At 43.1% G+C, this 19,397-nt stretch overlaps 1 protein-coding gene across 3 annotated transcripts in view; it reads left to right on the top strand.

Annotated features, from left to right (window-relative positions):
• LOC123993216 (protein FAM13B-like) overlaps positions 1-19,397 on the top strand; it is an 85,829-nt gene that overhangs the window by 10,905 nt on the left and 55,527 nt on the right. For all 3 annotated transcript variants that reach the window (XM_046295115.1, XM_046295116.1, XM_046295114.1), the window contains exons 2-6: positions 5,622-5,783; positions 6,283-6,463; positions 9,021-9,233; positions 9,482-9,659; positions 10,294-10,435. In XM_046295115.1, coding sequence (XP_046151071.1) covers positions 6,313-6,463; positions 9,021-9,233; positions 9,482-9,659; positions 10,294-10,435 — 684 coding nt within the window. In that variant the 5' untranslated portion in view covers positions 5,622-5,783; positions 6,283-6,312. The remainder of the gene's footprint in view (positions 1-5,621; positions 5,784-6,282; positions 6,464-9,020; positions 9,234-9,481; positions 9,660-10,293; positions 10,436-19,397) is intronic.

Here is a 19,397-nt window from a genome sequence, read left to right as displayed (position 1 = left end):
AGATTGTCACGCATGATATGTGGGATTAAGATAGACTGGCCCATTCTGTCCAGAAAGCCAAGTACAGGGGGATTTGGGAACATTTTGTCCTTGCTCTGTACCCGTTGTGCCCATCTTCCTATTATATCAAGTCTGTCTGTGACCCTCGCCTAATTCAAAGCAATCTGATTAAGAAGACCATGCTTATTGGAGATTGTACTGGAAATGGTATGTTGTAAAAAGACCACATTGAGTGGCTGGTGACAAAGGGTGCATCTCAAAGCGCACCTTATATAGTGCACAACCCTATAGTCCCTGATCAAAAGAAGTCCACTACATAGGGAATAGTGTGGTATTTTGTGATGCAGACACTCAACAAGGCAGTGAAATTAAGTGGTTGGTAAAGACAGAAGTAGGGCTTCTCATGAGCACAAAAGAGCCCTTTGTCAAGAGGGATGCAAAGTAATTGAGGAGCTGCACTAGTTTCATGTACAGAACAAGAGGGTTTCTTTTGAGTTTTCCACCAAAAAGAGGCCAGGGGCAAGCGATTTATCGTCATCTTGTAGAAATGACTTTCATATTGAATGTAGGTCATTTGTTGCGGAACATGGTGGGTGGCAAGGACTGACTCCATGATAAGAAATTCCATTTTCATAGTGCGATGAATTTGAAACAATCCTCTGATTTATGTGGGCGTGTGCACAGGAATTGTGCAGCCTGGGTCAGAACACGGAAAATATAGTAGCATGACGTCTAATCGCATCCCTTTGGAAGGTGAGAATGACCGTCGCACCATGAAGCAGTGTCTCGAGCTGGGAGTGGGTACTTCATTTGTGTTTCTTAAAGGCCCAGTGCAGTCATCAACCTGAATACATATTTTTTTCTTCTGTGTTTTATATATATTTCCACACTATGTAGTTGGAATAATACTGTACAATTTTGAATGCTGATAATTCCTTTTTACTCTAAGAGCTTTTTTGAAAAGACAGCCTGAAATTTCAGCCTGTTTTGGTGGGATCGAGTCTTGACCTTCCTGGTGACATCATGGGGTGGTAAATTAGTGCTCTCAATAAGACTAAGAGTTCCAAACCTTTGCTAATAGGCTATTTTTGTTTCTTTTTGACCACTTTGTTTTAAATTAATCACAGTAAGGTACTTAATTGTTACCCAGAAATTATGATGTTAAGAACTTATGGCTAGGGGTTCTGCTAGCGGCACCCCTTAAACATTCCGCTGAAAGGGCAGCCCGCGAAATTAAAAAATATTTTTGGGAAATATGTAACTTTCACACATTAACAAGTTCACAAGTGTTCGATAATGTGCATATTTGTATCCAAAAAGCTGTTTACATTGGCACGTTAAGTGCAGTAGTATTTTGCTTCCAAAAGATCCGGTGATTTTGCAGATGGGCACATCAAATCCCAGAAATACTCAATAAACATTGATAAAATATATACTTCTCCTTAATGCAACTGCTGTGTCAGATTTCAAAAAAACTTTACGGAAAAAGCATAGTCTGAGTATGGTGCTCAGAGCCCAATGCAGCCAAATGAATATCTGCTGTGTTGGAGTCAACAGAAGTCAGAAATAGCATTATAAATATTCACTTACCTTTGATCTTCATCAGAATGCACTCCATGGAGTCCCAGTTCGACAATAAATGTTTGATTTGTTCCATATAGTCCATTTATGTCTAAATAGCCACTTGTTAGCGTGTTCAGCCCAGTAATCCATCTTTATGAGGCGCGAGCACAAGGTCCAGTCAGTCAAAGTTCCTTTACAGTTCGTAGAAACATGTCAAACGGTGTATGGAATCAATCTTTAGGATGTTTTTAACATAAAACTTAAAAAATGTTCCAACCGGATAATTCCATTGTCTGTAGAAAAGCAATGGAATGAGAGCTCCCTCTCTCGTGATCGCGCGTCAAAAGTCTGTGACACTCTGCCAGACCACTGACTCAAAGAGCTCCCATTCCCCCCTCCTTTATAGTAGAAGCCTGAAACAAGTTTCTAAAGACTGTTGACATCTAGTGGAAGCCTTGAAGTGTAATTTGACCCCATAGACAGTATTCGGTAGGCCAAGCTTTGAAAAACTACAAACCTCAGATTTCCCACTTCCTGGTTGGATTTGTCTCAGGTTTTTGCCTGCCATATGAGTTCTGTTATACTCACAGACATCATTCAAACAGTTTTAGAAACTTCAGTGTTTTTTATCCAATACTACTAATAATATGCATATATTAGCATCTGGGACTGAGTAGGAGGCAGTTTACTCTGGGTACGCTTTTCATCCATAAGTGAAAATGCTGCCCCCTATCCCAAACAGGATAAAGAAAAACATCTGCATTGAACCGTTTTTAGTGTGAAGCTAGCCTAATTTATGACTCATAGATCGGTCTTATAAAGACATTACTGCACAGTGCAGTTATCGACGCTACATTCATAAGTACAGTCTAGTCTGTTAATATTTTAACACCCCACTCTCTCCCTTGAGAAGGCAACTCCCTTACTTAGCCAACAGGCATTGGCAGCTGGTTAGTTTTCGCAACTTTGTTTTTCTTTATGATTCCTGAGCTGGTGGACTCATTTGGGAGGCCATGACAGGCCAGTAAGCACAGCTTCAAGTTCCACCATCTAGCTTACACTAGCCTAATTTGGAAGAATCCTTGCACCACTGGGCTCTAACATAGCTGTCATGTCTCTCACACCACATGCATGTGGATAGCTTCTGGATGAAATGTCTGTATTAAGGTATTCTCTAGCATGCCAACACTGTAAGCTTTCTGTGGGATCATTTGAATATCTTCATGTATTGTATAGGGCTGGGAATTGCCAGGGACCTCACAATATATTATCACGATATTTAGGGGCCGATATGATATGTATTGCAGTTTTATACTGCATTTCGAAGTTCCAAACATATTGCTCAACATAATTTTGTATGTAGTCTTGGCCAAAAGTTTTGAGAATGACACAATACACATTTTTCACAAAGTTGACTGCCTCGGTTTGTATGATGGCAATTTGCATATACGCAAGAATGTTATTAAGTGATCAGATGAATTGCAATTAATTGCAAAGTCCCTCTTTTCCATGCAAATGAACTGAATCCCCAGAAAACAAGAATGGTTCAAACACATCCTCCGAGAGCAACTTCTCCCAACCATCCAGGAACAGTTTGGTGACGAACAATACCTTTTCCAGCATGATGGAGTACATTGCCATAAGGCAAAAGTGATAACTAAGTGGCTCGGGGAACAAAACATCGATATTTTGGGTCCATGGCCAGGAAACTCCCCAGACCTTAATCCCATTGAGAACTTGTGGTCAATTCCCAAGAGGGTGGACAAACAAAACCCCACAAATTCTGACAAGCTCCAAGCATTGATTATGCAAGAATAGGCTGCCATCAGTCAAGATGTGGCCCAGTGACAGCATGCCAGAGCGGATTGCAAAGGTCTTGAAAAATAAGGGTCAACACTGCAAATATTGGCTCTTTGCATCAACTTTATGTAATTGTCAATAAAAGCCTTTGACACTTAGGAAATGATTAATTATACTTATTATACTTCAGTATTCCATAGTAACATCTGACAAAAATATCTAAAGACAGTGGTGCAGCAAACTTGTGTCATTCTCAACTTTTGGCCACGACTGTATGTGGACACCCCTTCAAATTACTGGATTCGGCTATTTGAGCCACATTCGTTGTTGACAGGCGTATATAATGGAACACACTGCCACGCAATCTCCATAGATAAACATTGGCAGTAGAATGGACTTACTGAAGAGCTCAGTGACCTTCAATGTGGCACCGTCATAGGATGCCACCTTTCCAACAAGTCATTTCATCCTATGTCCGCCCTGCTAGAGCTTCCCCGGTCAACTGTAAGCACTGTTATTGTGATGTGGAAACATCTAGGACCAACAATCGTTAGTCATCTTTTGTAATACTCACTTCTGAGTTCCAAACTGCCTGTCGCTTCATGAAATGGGTTTCCATGGCCGAGCAGCCGCACACAAGTCTAAGATCACCATGCACAAAGCTAAGCGGCGACTGGAGTGGTGTAAAGCTTTGCCCCCATTGGACTCTGGAGTAGTGGAAACGTGTTCTCTGGAGTGATGAATCACATTTCACCATATGGCAGTCTGACGGACTAATCTGCTGGGTTTAGTGGATGCTAGGAGAACGCTACCTGCCCGACTGCGTAGTGCCAACTGTAAAGTTAGGTAGAAGATGAATAATGGTCTGGTCTGTTTTTCATGGTTGGAGCTAGGCCACTTAGTTCCAGTGAAGGGAAATCTTAACTGTACAGCATACAATGATGTTCTAGATGATTCTGTGCTTCTGACTTTGTGGCAACATTTTGGGGAAGGCCCTTTCCTGTTTCAGCATGACAATGCCCCCGTGCACAAAGCGAGGTCCATACAGAAATAGTTTTCCGATCGGTGTGGAAAACTTGACTGGCCTGCACAGAACCCTGACCTCAGTCCCATCGAGCACCTTTGGGATGAATTGGAATGCCGACTGTGAGCCAGGCCAAATCGCCAACATCAGTGCCTGACCTTACTAATACTCTTGTGGCTGAATGGAAGCAAGTCCCCTGCAGCAATGTTCCAACATCTAGTGGAAAGCCTTCCCAGAAGAGTGGAGGCTGTTGGTTCCCCTTTTGATGCTACAACTCCATATTAATGCCATCATTTTGGAATGAGATGTTCGAGCAGGTGTCCACATACTTTTGGTTATGTAGTGTATGTCTTCTGCATAGGGACAAGAAAGCCACAAGAAAAGTTTTGATCCGTCGTGGAAATAAGTGCTGAAAAACAAATTGGCTCCTTAACTTAAAAAGATAGGCAATAAGCTTTGAATTACTTGAGTTTTGGTACAGCCAACTAGTGAAAATAATATTGCGATATTGTCAAATAATATCCAGAGGGTAACTGTATAGATCCCCGCCCCATCACTACTATTGTATATCTGGTGAAAATATTGGTGTTTTTCCAAATGATGTAATGCGTTTAGTAGAACTACATTTCATTTGAACTAGGCTACATGCAGTAATAATAAGCATGTATTTTTTTCCATTTACCCCTTTTTTCTCCCCAATTTTCATGGTATCCAATTGGTAGTTAGTCTTGTCTCATCGCTGGAACTCCTGTTACATCCTCCGAAACACGACCCAACCAAGCCGCACTGCTTCTTGACACAATTTTCATCTTAACCTGGAAGCCGGCCACACAACATGTCGGAGGAAGCACTGCACACCTGGCAACCGTGTCAATGTGCATGCGCCCGGCCCCCCACTGGAGTCGCTAGAGCGCGATGGGAGAAGGACACCCCTTGCCGGCCAAACCCTCCCTTAACCCGGACGATGCTGGGCCACTTGTGCGCCGCCCCATGGGTCTCCCGGTCGCGGCCAGTTGCGATAGAGCCTGGACTCGAAGCAGAATCTCTAGTGGTACAGCTAGCAACTGCAATGCAGTGCCTTAGACCACTGCGCCACTCGTTAGGCCCTATAATAAGCATGTTTTGCTGTTTTTAAATTGGATCAGCTCTTGGCAATTAAGTGGTCATTGTGGCCTTGTAGTTTCAGAACCTAAGCAACTTCTTTCCAACACTTTTGTTCCTTTCTCCCCTGCAGCTTAGCTACTGAAGTCCTGATCAGGATTCGCGGTCTGTCAATGAGGAACTACAGGCTCATCTTTTGCCATAGCCTGAAGCAGCCATAGATGACCATTTGATTCACTGCTAGTGAGTGGTGCTGAAGATAAGGTGAACTACTGGGTGTTTTAAGTGCTAAACGGTGAGTACAGCAACATACACAAGACACAGGTCAAATTGCAGCCTAAAAATCTAATCCATTTCTGTACATTTAACATTGATGTAATATGCTGGTCAGTGTGTGTTTGTCTAATAGGGCACAGATCATTGAAGTCTGTCACTGAAATGGAGCGTAGCTAGTGCTCAAATGCTCCAAGCCCAGGCACCTGCTCCTGTTAGCATTGTAAACATGCCTGTTCTGATGGCTGTCAGACACACTTGCAGTTGACTCTCACTATACTTACATAACCCTCTTGCTCCGAGCTTTGCTGGGCCTGATGGCTACACAGGCAGGGAGGGAGGGTCAGACGGGGCCCGATTAGATTTAGTCAGATTTCATCTGTATAATGCTGGGACCTGCCCCACCGTCTGCCTTGTGTGTGTGTGTGTGTGTGTTTGTATATGTATATCGGCTGGAGAGCACAGCCTGTAACAGTGTATCTGTCTCTCCTCTGTGTGGTTTGGCTCTGGCGGGTGTCCAGACCTTCGGAAACAGCTCGGCTGTGGAAGCGATGAGGAAGAGCCTCTCACCTTCCCCCAGCGACTCCCTGACACCAGCCAGGGTTTTTGGGGTTCCCCTAGATGTGGTGCAGCAGAGCGGCCAGCCAGGCCAGGAGGTCCCCTTACTGGTCAGGCACATCGTAGAGTACATCGAGGAGCATGGTGAGTGGCACACACGCACTGCATTTCTAACTGCAGAGGTATTCCTTAGATAACAAACGGACCTTGTCTAATAACTTATTTAGCGTTTGCCTATCTACTGAGTGTGACACAGGAGAGCTGCATGAATGGGACCTAAAAAATACACACGCGCACTCTCTCTCTGGCAAATGATTAATCTCTTTGAGCATCACATTTACCTTAGAGTATCTTTTTACGTGCTCAGTAAATCCCATTACTCTTCCACGGTGTCTTGCTTTATATAGTTGTGGCTTGTTTTGACAGCTCCTCCAGGTACTTTAGAGAGATTACCTTTTTACCTGTCATAATTTCAGCTTCTTGTATGAAACCCCACTGGAGATGCTTCTACTTGTTCTACATCAAAGCAGAGATGATTTATAGATGTATAGAGAGAGATTAAATGATTATGTGCATTTCTATAATTTGTAAAAATCTGGTCATGTTCTATGTAGCCTAGCCCACGGGGGTGCAAACCACGGCCCATGGACGTAAAAATATATTTTGGGGGTTGGGGGGGAGGTTAATTATGTATAACGTTTTTGTTCTCCAGGCCACAATGGAATATCTGAAACTAGATAGGAATTATGTAGTAACGGACCTATATTTTTTTAAATAACTGCTCTTTTTCTGGGTTGCAACTTGATTTTGACTGAAAAATAAGTCTGTGAATTTAGAAATCCCGACGTGGCCCTTGAGACAGTTTTCCCACCCAGTCTAAGCCACCACAGACCCTGGTTCGATTCCAGGCTGTATCACAACCGGACGTGATTGGGAGTCCCATAGGGCAACGCACAACTGGTCCGGCGTCGTCCGGGTTAAGGTTTGGCCGGGCTAGGCCGTCATTGTAAGAATTAGTTCTTGCCTAGTTTAAATAAAATTAAAAAGCTGAACAAGTTAGCGTGGCTTAAGATGAGCAGAAAATAACAGTTTCAGTCAACCAAGATTACTTGTTGCATCACGATAAACCAAATATGTTGTTTGGAGAGATCCTCTCTTTGATACGCTGAACTCTAAATGCACTGCGATCAAAAAGATGTGCTTCCTCCATTGCGTAACATTTTAGACTCCTTTCTACTGAAAGTTTTGGTGCAGGGGGAAAAAGAGCTAGTCAATCCAACACTGGCATAAGCTGCAACTCCTGAGGCATAAACATCTATTTCGTTCTTATTTTAATGACAGGGATTTTCACTTCCTCCCTCGTTTCAACTTGATTTATCTCCAGGTATATCTCCAGTCAACTGAATGTGACATCAAGCAGACATTGGGTGGTTATGTAATACACCCCCCCCCTCCAAACACACCACCTTTCATTCCCCTGCTGCCATATTAATGATAATTGTGCAGTCCAGAAGTTAATCAGGCATTGAAAATACTTTGATCTGTCTGTTTGCACTCAGAACGGGATGCCATAATTGTGACTTAATGAGACCTCTGTAAACTGCAGCAGGGGCCCAGGCCAGCGAGCTGCTGCTGTAGCCCCAGTGGGGTTAGGGTGGGAATGGAGGGAAGGGGGGGGGGTACATGGCACATACCAGGGTGTTCTGCCTTACAGCTTCCGCCCACCCACTGTTTTCCTTAACCAGGCAGCTCACTTTGAACAAATCCTAGTTGCAGATCTGAAAACAGAGTTGCGGAATGACATGGTGTGCTCTTCCTGGTTGGGAGACTTCCTTGTGTATAGTATCACCCCCTCGCCGCTGCATCTTGAAACAGGAAGCCACTTGCACGACCAACCAACACACATTGAATGGGATAGATGTGGTAGTAAAGAAGTCAATGGAATGCAGACCAGATTGGCGCACATTCAACAAATCTGATCTAACACAGTGGATATTCCTCATCCGTCATGATTTATGTATTGTAACAGGCCCACAATATGTTTACTTGTATATCCGATTTGGATATTTGGCTGTTTTAACTGCACCGCGTTTATAAGTTGTCCCTTTTCAGGTTTAGAAGTGCCCACTAAATGCAAACTCTCATTCGTATAAGCTGGTTAGCATAGCTAGCATACAGAAATGGGTGGTGGTAGTCAGCCGTGAGCATGTGGTGGGGTTGACATCCATACAAGCATTGTTTTCTGATTTTTACCTCAACCTAGTGTGAAATAAACAATAGCCTAAATGTAGGCAAATTTTGCTGAGGGGCAATGAGACTTTTCCCCCATGGCCCTTCCCCCCCACGCGTTTCCATGGCAATTCAATTTTTGGTTGCGTTTACCAAATCTATTGTGGGTAAAAATAACATTCCTTCCTCCCTTACATGTAATATGCCCTGTGATTGAGCTGTTAGTACAACTGCACAAATTATAGTACAACTGAACAAATCTGGGAAATGGTCAAATTTGAGAAATTAGGCCTTCAACTTGATCAGTTTAATGTACTAAAATCAGTGTGGAATCTGTTTGAGAAATTAATGTAGCCATTCTACTCTAAGTGAAAGCTGTACTCACAGTCCTTATGGATATGCTCACAGAGAGGAGTCATTCATATATAACTGTTCAGCAGACAGAGCGAGTGATTGTCTCTGTCGCTCTCAGGGCGTCTGGATTTGGAGGGGCTGTTCCTAGTCAATGGTAACGCGGAGCGGGTGGAGTGGCTACGGCAGCGCTATGACTCTGGGGAGGAGGTGGACCTGGAGAAGGAGGCTGACCTGGCCTCTGCCGTCAGCCTGCTGCGTCTCTTCCTGCAGGGGCTCCCAGAGCCCATCATCCCTGCAGGCATGCAGTCCCACATCCTGCAGCTCTACCAAGGTAAGCTCATCTTAGTCATCCTCATTTTCATCATTATTATTCTCCTCTTCAGTCTTCTACCTCTTCATCCTCCTCCTCGGTTTCTGTTTGTCTGACCTGTACCCCCTATACAGGCGCTACACATAATTCCTTCTATCTTCATCATCCTTCTCCATCTTTTCCATTTTCTCTCTCTCTCATCTGACTCTCTTACTACTTTCTTTCCCTTGGCACCATCTATCTCCAATCCCCTGTTGTGTGTTGTCCAGACTACAGCAGCGAGGAAGAGCTCGCCCGCAACATGAAGTACTTCCTCCAGCAGCTGCCTCAGGTTAACTACAGCCTGCTGCGCTTCCTGTGCCGCTTCCTGTCCAGCGTAGCCTCGCTCCAGGAGGAAAGCTGGAGCGTCGGTGCCCTCGCCGCGGTATTCGGACCAGACATCTTCCAGTAAGGCCAACAACAACACAGCACCTCGCCTATCCATACACCCATACCTCCACAGGCCTTTAGTACTTGTACTTGGCGTTCACTTTTGTTTTACGTGTACATACCTGCATAATGGCAATCTCACGTTGCTGGAATTCTCACAGGAGATGGTGCTATATAAGTGCTTATAGAACAGAAATTATATTTGGTAACATGTTCATTTATATCATGAAATATATAACACACCCTGGTGATCAAGCTTAGACATGTATGCAGCCACGTGAGGGGTTGCTTTGCGTAATAATAGTAAGAGAATCTTCTAAATGAGAGTGTCTGTGGCCAATGCTCTGAAAACAGCCGTGTTCTGTTGACTTAAGGGAGAGAACAGCTGTTCTGTCAATGCCAGAGTCTAATTATTGAATATGATTTTTAAAAAAATCTTTGTACTTACTAGCACCAGTTCTTAGTCATCTGATGTGGAGTCAGATTACTCAAACTGAAGTTAAACTTAAATATGCAATGAGTGACTTTATTGTAAGGTGGGATGGTAGTGATAAAGCTGATCTAAGGTCGTTTCTTGTCTGTATATTGTAGTTCCGACACAGATGTGTGTTTATGACAACAGCTGATCTGAGGTCATATCTTCTAATCTTAGTTTAGACACGGACGTGGAGGATCTGAAGGAGCAGGAGTCAGTTAGCCGCATTCTGGCGGAGCTGCTGGAGAATCAGGAGGAGTTCTTTGACTCGGAGGATGATGACGTTTCCACCACCGACTACAGCTCCATCAATGAACAGGTAAGGACACTCCTATTCTCCCCTCTAGAGATGTTCTATTCTGGGCCATTGTCTTGCGTCAGCGTGTTGATTCTGCCTGCGCTGAGCTATCTCGTATTTCGCAAACAGTATTGGGATAGATCAGAAGTAGTTTGGCCACAGCTTGTTGTCATAACATATAAAAAATATTACCTAGGTTACATCATCTGCTGAACCCAACTTCTGCCTCTAAACAGTCTGAATTAATCTAAGCTAAAACAATAACTCTGTCAATGTTTTTTTTTTTTTTTTTGGTGAAGAAATCTTAGTCGCGACATTTTATATCTAGCAAAGGAGTTTTATACTTCAACAAGCAGTATTCTCAAGATTGTCAATGTGCTTGAAAGCTAGTATAAACTTGCTAGCTGAGCCAGTCACATTTCATATAAAACAAATGGGATGCTGCTAACCAACCAGCTACATTGTGCTGCACACACAATGCTTTGTGCTTCCACCAAAGGCTATCTAGCTAGGTACTGTATTAGCCTCCCGAATCAGTTGCTGCTGCACTCTGCTGACCCAACATTACGATGTAGCGGAGAAACATGCTGCTGATCTACAAAACTGATTTTTGCTAACATTCAATCCCTCTTTTGGGGCAGCATGTCTACAGTGGGGTTGAATCGCGGGAAACCGATTATTGAGATTTCCACTGCCTTTTCCCGGGATAAATAACTGCTTGAAACCAGTAAATTATAATACATTATATGAACAGCATGGTGTTAAATTATATGCAATGTCTAAATCTGGCTTCTCTACTGCCTCTGCATGATGAATCAACACTCAGGGTGGGGACAGACCGCCCATCTCAGTATGGCGCACAGTTCACAGTGCATGTAGACCTACTGTACCTCGTAACTTTTTTTTCTTGTGACCTGGAGGCATGAATTTGCTGCAGCCTTGTCTATGCTACAGTACTATAAAGACCGAATTCACGTCTAATTTACCCATCTCCATCTGGCTTTCGGGGTCAACTTATTTTTTTAATTGTAAGGATTATTTTATTAAATTGCAGCTGCAGGTTAAAAACAACGTTTTCACTCCAATATCAATGCTTTAAATCAGTGATAATCCTAATCCTGATTAATATAGTCCTATATATATAGATGTCCTAGCCTACCTCTTTCAGGTAACTCATTTCAATGCAGTGTTAGCCTTATATGTAGCTAATTAATGATGGGTTAAGCTTCTAACTTATAGCCTCTGTGTCTTGTGCAATATGCAAGCACCGGTGCTCCGCTGGCCTCTCCCCTTAAAAAGCACTTCTTAGCTCTTGGTCACATGCAGGAAAAGCTAGACTAGAATAGTTTGCTGGACGTGATATTTTTTTGTTTTATTTCTCATACCAATAGACTATTCAAAGAGGGACGCAAGCTCTTGTTTACTAAATGTTATATACAGCAGCCAATAGAATTTACAGGTAGTTTGAAAGAAGAGCGAATGCGCGATGGTGGTAGGCTATAGCAGTTATTTATTCAGACCCATAACCATTCAATCTTCGTGAAGAGAAGTGAAAGCCTTCTGAATCTAGTCCTGCATTATTCAAGGATGTCATTAGAATGATGAAAATAAAGGCAACAACTTATTTAATTTACCTGTTGAAAGCGAGGAAGGAATGAAGCAACAATCGTGAGAGATGAGATAGGCTAATAACATTAAGGGAAATATTCTGAAGGTTATACAGTACCAGTCAAATTTGGACACGCCTAATAATTTATTAAGGGTTTAATTTATTTTTACCGTTTTCTACATTGTAGAATTTAATAGTGAAGCCATCAAATCTATGAAATAACACATGGAATCATGTAGTAACCAAAAGTGTTAAACAAATAAAATATACAGTTGAAGTCGGAAGTTTACATACACTTAGGTTGGAGTCATTACTCCAAAATTATAGTTTTGGCAAGTCTGTTAGAACATCTACTTTGTGCATGACACAAGTAATTTTTCCCAAAATTGTTTACAGACAGATTATTTCACTTATAATTAACTGTATCACAATTCCATTGGGTCAGAAGTTGACATGCACTAAGTTGACTGTGCCTTTTAAACCGCTTGGAAAATTCCAGAAAATGATGTCCTGGCTTTAGAAGCTTCTGATAGGCTAATTGACATCATTTGAGTCAATTAGAGGTGTACCTGTGGATGTATTTCAAGGCCTACCTTCAAACTTGGCGCCTCTTTGCTAGACATCATGGGTAAATCCAAATAAATCAGCTAAGACTTCAGAAAAATTATTGTAGATCTCCACAGGTCTGGTTCATCCTTGGGAGCAATTTCCAAACGCCTGAAGATACAAAGTTCATCTGTACAAACATGGTACGCAAGTATAAACACCATGGGACCACGCAGCCGTCCTACCACTCAAGAAGGAGACTCATTCTGTCCCCTAGAGATGAATGCACTTTGGTGCGAAGTGCAAATCAATCTGAAAACAACAGCAAAGGACCGTGTCAAGATGCTGGAGGAAATGGGTACAAAAGTATCTATATCCATAGTAAAACGAGTCCTATATCGACATAACCTGAAAGGCAGCTCCGCAAGGAAGAAGCCACTGCTCTAAAACCGCCATAAAAAAGCCAGACTACGGTTTGCAACAGCACATGGGGATCGTACATTTTTGGAGAAATGGTCTGATGAAACAAAAATGGAACTGTTTGGCCATAATGACCATCGTTATGTTTGGAGGAAAAAGGGGGATGCTTGCAATCTGACGTACACCATCCCAACCGTGAAGTGCGGGGGTAGCAGCATCATGTTGGGAGGGGGGGGGGGTGCTTTGCTGCAGGAGGGACTGGTGCACTTCACAAAATAGATGGCATCATGAGGTAAAAACATTATGGATGTATTGAAGCAACATCTCAAGACATCAGTCAGGAAGTTAAAGCTTGGTCACAAATGGGTCTTCCAAATGGACAATGACCCCAAGCATACTTCCAAAGTTGTGGCAAAATAGCTTAAGGACAACAAATTTAAGGTATTGGAGTGGCCATCACAAAGCCCTAACCTCAATCCCATAGAAGATTTGTGGGCAGAACTGAGAAGTGTTTGCAAGCAAGGAGGCCTACAAACCTGACTCAGTTACACCAGCTCTGTCAGGAGGAATGGGCCAAAATTCACCCAACTTATTGTGAGAAGCTTGTGGAAGGCTACCAAATACGTTTGACCCAATTTAAACAATAAAGGCAATGCTACCAAATACTAATTGAGTGCATGTAAACTTCTGACCCACTGGAAATGTGATGAAATAAATAATGCACTCTATTATTCTGACATGTCACATTCTTAAAATAAAGTGGTGATCATAACTGACCTAAGAAAGGGAATTTTTACTAGGATTAAATGTCAGGAATTGTGAAACTTTTCTTTTATTTGGCGTATGTAAACTTCCGACTTCAACTGTGTTTTAGATTCTTCAAAGTAGCCACCCTTTGTCTTGACAGCTTTGCACACTATTGGCATTCTCTCAACCAGCTTCACTTGGAATGCTTTTCCAACAGTCTTGAAGGATGTCCCACATATGCTGAGCACTTGGCTGTTTTTACTTCACTCTGTGGTCCAACTCATCCCAAACCATGTCAATTGAGTTGAAGTCGGGTGATTGTGGAGGCCAGGTCATTACATTTACATTTAAGTCATTTAGCAGACGCTCTTATCCAGAGCGACTTACAAATTGGTGCATTCACCTTATGACATCCAGTGGGACAGTCACTTTACAATAGTGCATCTAAATCTTAAAGGGGGGGGTGAGAGGGATTACTTATCCTATCCTAGGTATTCCTAAAAGAGGTGGGGTTTCTGGTGTCTCCGGAAGGTGGTGATTGACTCCGCTGTCCTGGCGTCGTGAGGGAGTTTGTTCCACCATTGGGGGGCCAGAGCAGCGAACAGTTTTGACTGGGCTGAGCGGGAGCTGTACTTCCTCAGTGGTAGGGAGGCGAGCAGGCCAGAGGTGGATGAACGCAGTGCCCTTGTTTGGGTGTAGGGCCTGATCAGAGCCTGGAGGTACTGAGGTGCCGTTCCCCTCACAGCTCCGTAGGCAAGCACCATGGTCTTGTAGCGGATGCGAGCTTCAACTGGAAGCCAGTGGAGAGAACGGAGGAGCGGGGTGACGTGAGAGAACTTGGGAAGGTTGAACACCAGACGGGCTGCGGCGTTCTGGATGAGTTGAAGGGGTTTAATGGCACAGGCAGGGAGCCCAGCCAACAGCGAGTTGCAGTAATCCAGACGGGAGATGACAAGTGCCTGGATTAGGACCTGCGCCGCTTCCTGTGTGAGGCAGGGTCGTACTCTGCGGATGTTGTAGAGCATGAACCTACAGGAACGGGCCACCGCCTTGATGTTGGTTGAGAACGACAGGGTGTTGTCCAGGATCACGCCAAGGTTCTTAGCGCTCTGGGAGGAGGACACAATGGAGTTGTCAACCGTGATGGCGAGATCATGGAACGGGCAGTCCTTCCCCAGGAGGAAGAGGTCATCTGATGCAGCACTCCTTCACTCTCCTCCTTGGTCAAATAGCCTTTACACCGTCTGGAGATGTTGGATCATTGTCCTGTTGAAATACAAATTGTCCAACCCGTGCAAACCAGATGATGGCGTATCGCTGCAGAATGTGTTAGCCATGCTGGTTAAGTGTGCCTTATTCTAAATAAATCACAACGGTGTCACCAGCAAAGCACCATCACAACACCACCTCCATGCGTCATGGTGGGAACCACACATGCAGAGATCATCCGTTCAAATACTCTGCGTCTCACAAATTTGACTCATCAGACCAAAGGTCAGATTTCCACCGGTCTAATGTCCATTGCTTGTGTTTCTTGACCCAGCCAAGCCTCTTCTTATTGGTGTTCTTTTAGTAGTGGTTTCTTTGCAGAAATCTGACCATGAAGGCCTGATTCAGGCAGTCTCCTCTGAACAGTTGATGTCTGTTACTTTTACTCTGAAGCATTTATTTTGACTGGTAACTCTGACCTTAGCTCTGCTGCAGAGGATAACTCTGGGTCTTCCTTTTTTGTATTGGCCCTCATGAGAGCCAGTTTCATCACAGCGCTTGATGGTTTTTGCGACTGCACTTGAAGAAACTTTACAAGTTCTTAAAATGTTCTGGATTGACTGACCTTAAGGTAATGATGGTCTGATCTTTTACCTTGTCAGCCCCTACCTTGTCACACAACAAACTGTTTGGCTCAAACGCATTTAGAAGGAAAGAAATTACACAAATTCACTTAACAAGGTACACCTGTTAATTGAAATGCATTCCAGATGATTACCTTGTTAAGCTGTTAAGAGTGTCATCATGGTAAAGGGTTGCTATTTTGAAGAATTTCATATATGAAATACATTTTGATTCAACTTCTTTTTTTACTACATGAATCTTTATTTTATTTCATAGTTTTGATGTCTTCACTATTATTCTATAATGTAGAACATAGTAAAGAAAAAAGAATGTGTGTCCAGAGTCTTAACTGGTGCTGTATATGCGTCCGCCTACTAACTATACAAAAATAGATTTCAAATTCATTTGATACTTAACTCTGCAACAGAATCACATGTTTTCTCCCTGCTTTATCATGGTTTGAATAATGTGCGTAATTCTGGTCCATATAATACAGTACAGTTATATAGTTCACACTCAAAATGATTTGTCTACTGGAGCTAGTTTCATTTATTTACCCAAGAGAGCAGAGCATTGAAAGTATTCAGACCCCTTCCCTTTTTCCACAATTTGTTACATTACAGCCTCATTCTAAAATGTATACATTTTTCCCTCATCAATCTACACACAATACCCCATAATGACAAAGTTAGCATGTTTATAGAAATGTTTGCATGTTTGGTGTGTGTAATATATAAGATGGGAGTATCTTCCAGAAGTACAGCACTCCACCAATCAGGTCTTTTTGTTAGTGGCCTGGCACCACTAACAAACTCTCAGCCTGAGAAACAAGATTCTCTGGTCTGATGAAACCAAGATTGAACTCTTTGGCCAGAATTTCGAGTGTCACGTCTGGAAGAAACCTGGCACCATCCCTATGGTGAAGCATTGTGGTGGCAGCATCATATTGTCGGGATGTTTTTCAGCGGCAGGCACTGGGAGACTAGTCAGAATCGAGGGAAGGATGAACAGAGCAAAGTAAAGAGATCCTTGATTAAAAACCTGCTCCAGAGCACACAGGACCTCAGACGGGGGCGACGGTTTACCTTCCAACAGGACAACGACCCTAACCACACAGCCAAGACGACTCAGGAGTGGATCAGGACAAGTCTGAATGTCTGAGTGGCCCAGCTAGAGCCTGTACTTAAATGTACTGAGTTAAGGGTCTGAATTCTTGTGATAAATTTTTTTGTTTGTTATAAATTAGCAAACATTTTCAAACCTGTTCTTGCTTTGTCCATTATGGGGTATTGTGTGTAGATTGGGGGGGGGGGGATGATTTAATACTATTTAGAATAAGGCTGTAACTTAACAAAATGTGGAAAGGGGTCTGAATACTCTCCGAATGCACTGTAAAACCTCACTCACCCTGCTGCATGGGTTAAAGGCTGAATGCTTGGAGGTAGGGAGCCTGTACGTCAAGGTATAATGGTCTTTGGTTGTTATTACCTAACATAATAATTAACTCCATTCCGCCATGCATGTATTGACTGAAAATATGTTCATTTGAATTTCCGTGATGAGGAAGTAGAGTTTTAACATTATTCCAGCCACTCTGGTACTGCCATGGGAAAAAAAATTGAGATTAAGTAATGGAGATTATGGAATTACTGCAGTGTTGTTTATTCAAAGCAATCAATTGTTGGGGATCATTTTTCCGCCCCAAGCCAAAAACAACTTTTGAGAGAATAGAGAAAGTAAAGAGGCTTTGGGGTGGAGATGAAGTTCCCTTTGTTGTCTGCATGCCTTTTTTATAATAGCCTTCTACTCCCATGGAGATACCAAGATGTGTGTCAGTAGCAAGTGTTCAGTCATGGTCCTGAGCCTGAGAAATGGCTTCTGAATTACACCTGCCTGCCTTTATGAAGTAGCAATGGTTGCTCCAGAAGTTCCCAACATTTTGTGGGAAATTGGGTGCATATGAGCTCCTCTCAGCCATGCCTCCCCCCCACACACACCACACACACACACACACACACACACACACACACACACACACACACACACACACACACACACACACACAGCAGTCTTCAGATCAGCATTAGGCAGATGTGTTGCTGCACCCTCTCAAATCTGGACCGAATCCTCGATTGCGGCTGCATATCTGCGTTCCAGAGGCAGTCACTCTTACACAGGAAACTGACTGATAAGCCACATTCCTTCCATATGACTCTTCTCCCTCTGTTTTGTGACCAAATAGTTCAGAAATGCTATTCAGGAATGGCTTTCTGTTCTGTATGAAGAAATAATGTGTAACCGCTGTGTTTACATAACCATGGTGATGTAGCTGTGGAACCGACACCTGCGGCCATCTCCGGGGATGTCTGGGTTTCCCAACGGACCTCTAAAGAGTGTTAAGACTGACTCTCCAGGCTAAGTCAGGCAGCCAGCAGTGCCTATTCCATCCTGCCTGGCCAGAGACCATAGGGAGTGGGGGGGGGAAGTGCTTCCTTGCCTTCAGTTTCACTGCATTTAATCAGGAGTAGTATAGCCTTGAGGCAGGGTTGGGCTAGTCATAACTGCGAGGGACTGAGCTGTGTTTCTAAGAAAGGTCATCCTGTTGCACAGTGACACTCATCTGAATAAGGCAGGGTCCTCCTATTCTGAGGAAGCTCTGCAGGGTCGATGAGGTTCAGTGTTGTACTGCTGTGGAGTAGGAGAGGAAGTGAAGGTAGGCAGCTAATTGGAGAAGGAAACAGCAACCCAGTTGGAGTTGAGCCAGGGTAGCGGAGGAGCACTTGACAGCTCACAAGGGTCCCTGGTAATTAATCCAGGCATAAATCTCAGGTTCCCTACCAGCTTCTCTCCTCAGCTTCTCCCTACTCTGCTGCTGGAGTGGCTGGTTGTGATGGGGACATTGCCGTTACCCATAGTCTCCCTCCAGGCCTGTTCTACATAAGATACCTTTCCCTTGCCCATTCTGATGAAGATGCTCTACTTTAGCCTGGGATCGGGCTTTCAAAATAAAAAAAATTACAGGCAAGGCATATGGCACCTGTGGGTGCCCTATAAAGTCAGCGCTGCAGATGGAATCGCGGAATCCAGAAATTAAAACTTAGTAGGAAATCAACTATATGTATTGTGAATTCATTTGAAAGATCATGAATTTGCCCAAGTTAATCATAAGACTTCAACAAAATGATTAGTATTTTCCTGCAACTTTTTGAAACAGCACAGAAATGCACCACTTTGTGTAGCCTTTAGCGATGATGCTATTCATAACCTTCTAGTATAGTTGGAAAGGCTTTTCCAAAAACCTTCTCAATTAAATGTTAACTACAAAGTAGCCTATGCCTGGCAGAATGAAATGATCATTTGCAACACAATTGGCCACTGGATTGATGCAAACACTGCAATCACATAAGCGCTAAAGAAACATTGCTAACCAAACAACGGTCTCATGCTGGTGTGCACTTGCATTAAAGGGTAGCTGCAACCAAAAATCAAATTGATTTTATTTTTCCCAGACCTCAGTGGTCTGTGGTTTAAGCATTGTTGTGGACTTAGAATATCCACTTTTGTTTTTTTTCTATAAAATAAAGTTTTTTTTTTTTTTTTTTTTTTTTTAAAGAGCGAAGCTTTAAAAAAATGGAAACCTGGAAAAATTAAACTGAGAACCGCATACCGGCTCTTGCAAGAGTGAAACCGAAGGCAGGGGAATTTGAGTGAATATAATGCTCTCTATTCAATTGTAAATTAGAAAATAAAATATAAGGCTAGACCTCCAATCAATCAACTGATATCACAAAGCGCTATACAGAAACCCAGCCTAAAACCCCAAATGGT

Source organism: Oncorhynchus gorbuscha, linkage group LG13, assembly GCF_021184085.1.
Source record: "Oncorhynchus gorbuscha isolate QuinsamMale2020 ecotype Even-year linkage group LG13, OgorEven_v1.0, whole genome shotgun sequence".
Classification (NCBI taxonomy): domain Eukaryota; kingdom Metazoa; phylum Chordata; class Actinopteri; order Salmoniformes; family Salmonidae; genus Oncorhynchus; species Oncorhynchus gorbuscha.
Note: the sequence above shows the minus strand (reverse complement) of the source record. Positions and strands in the feature narration are given on the sequence as shown.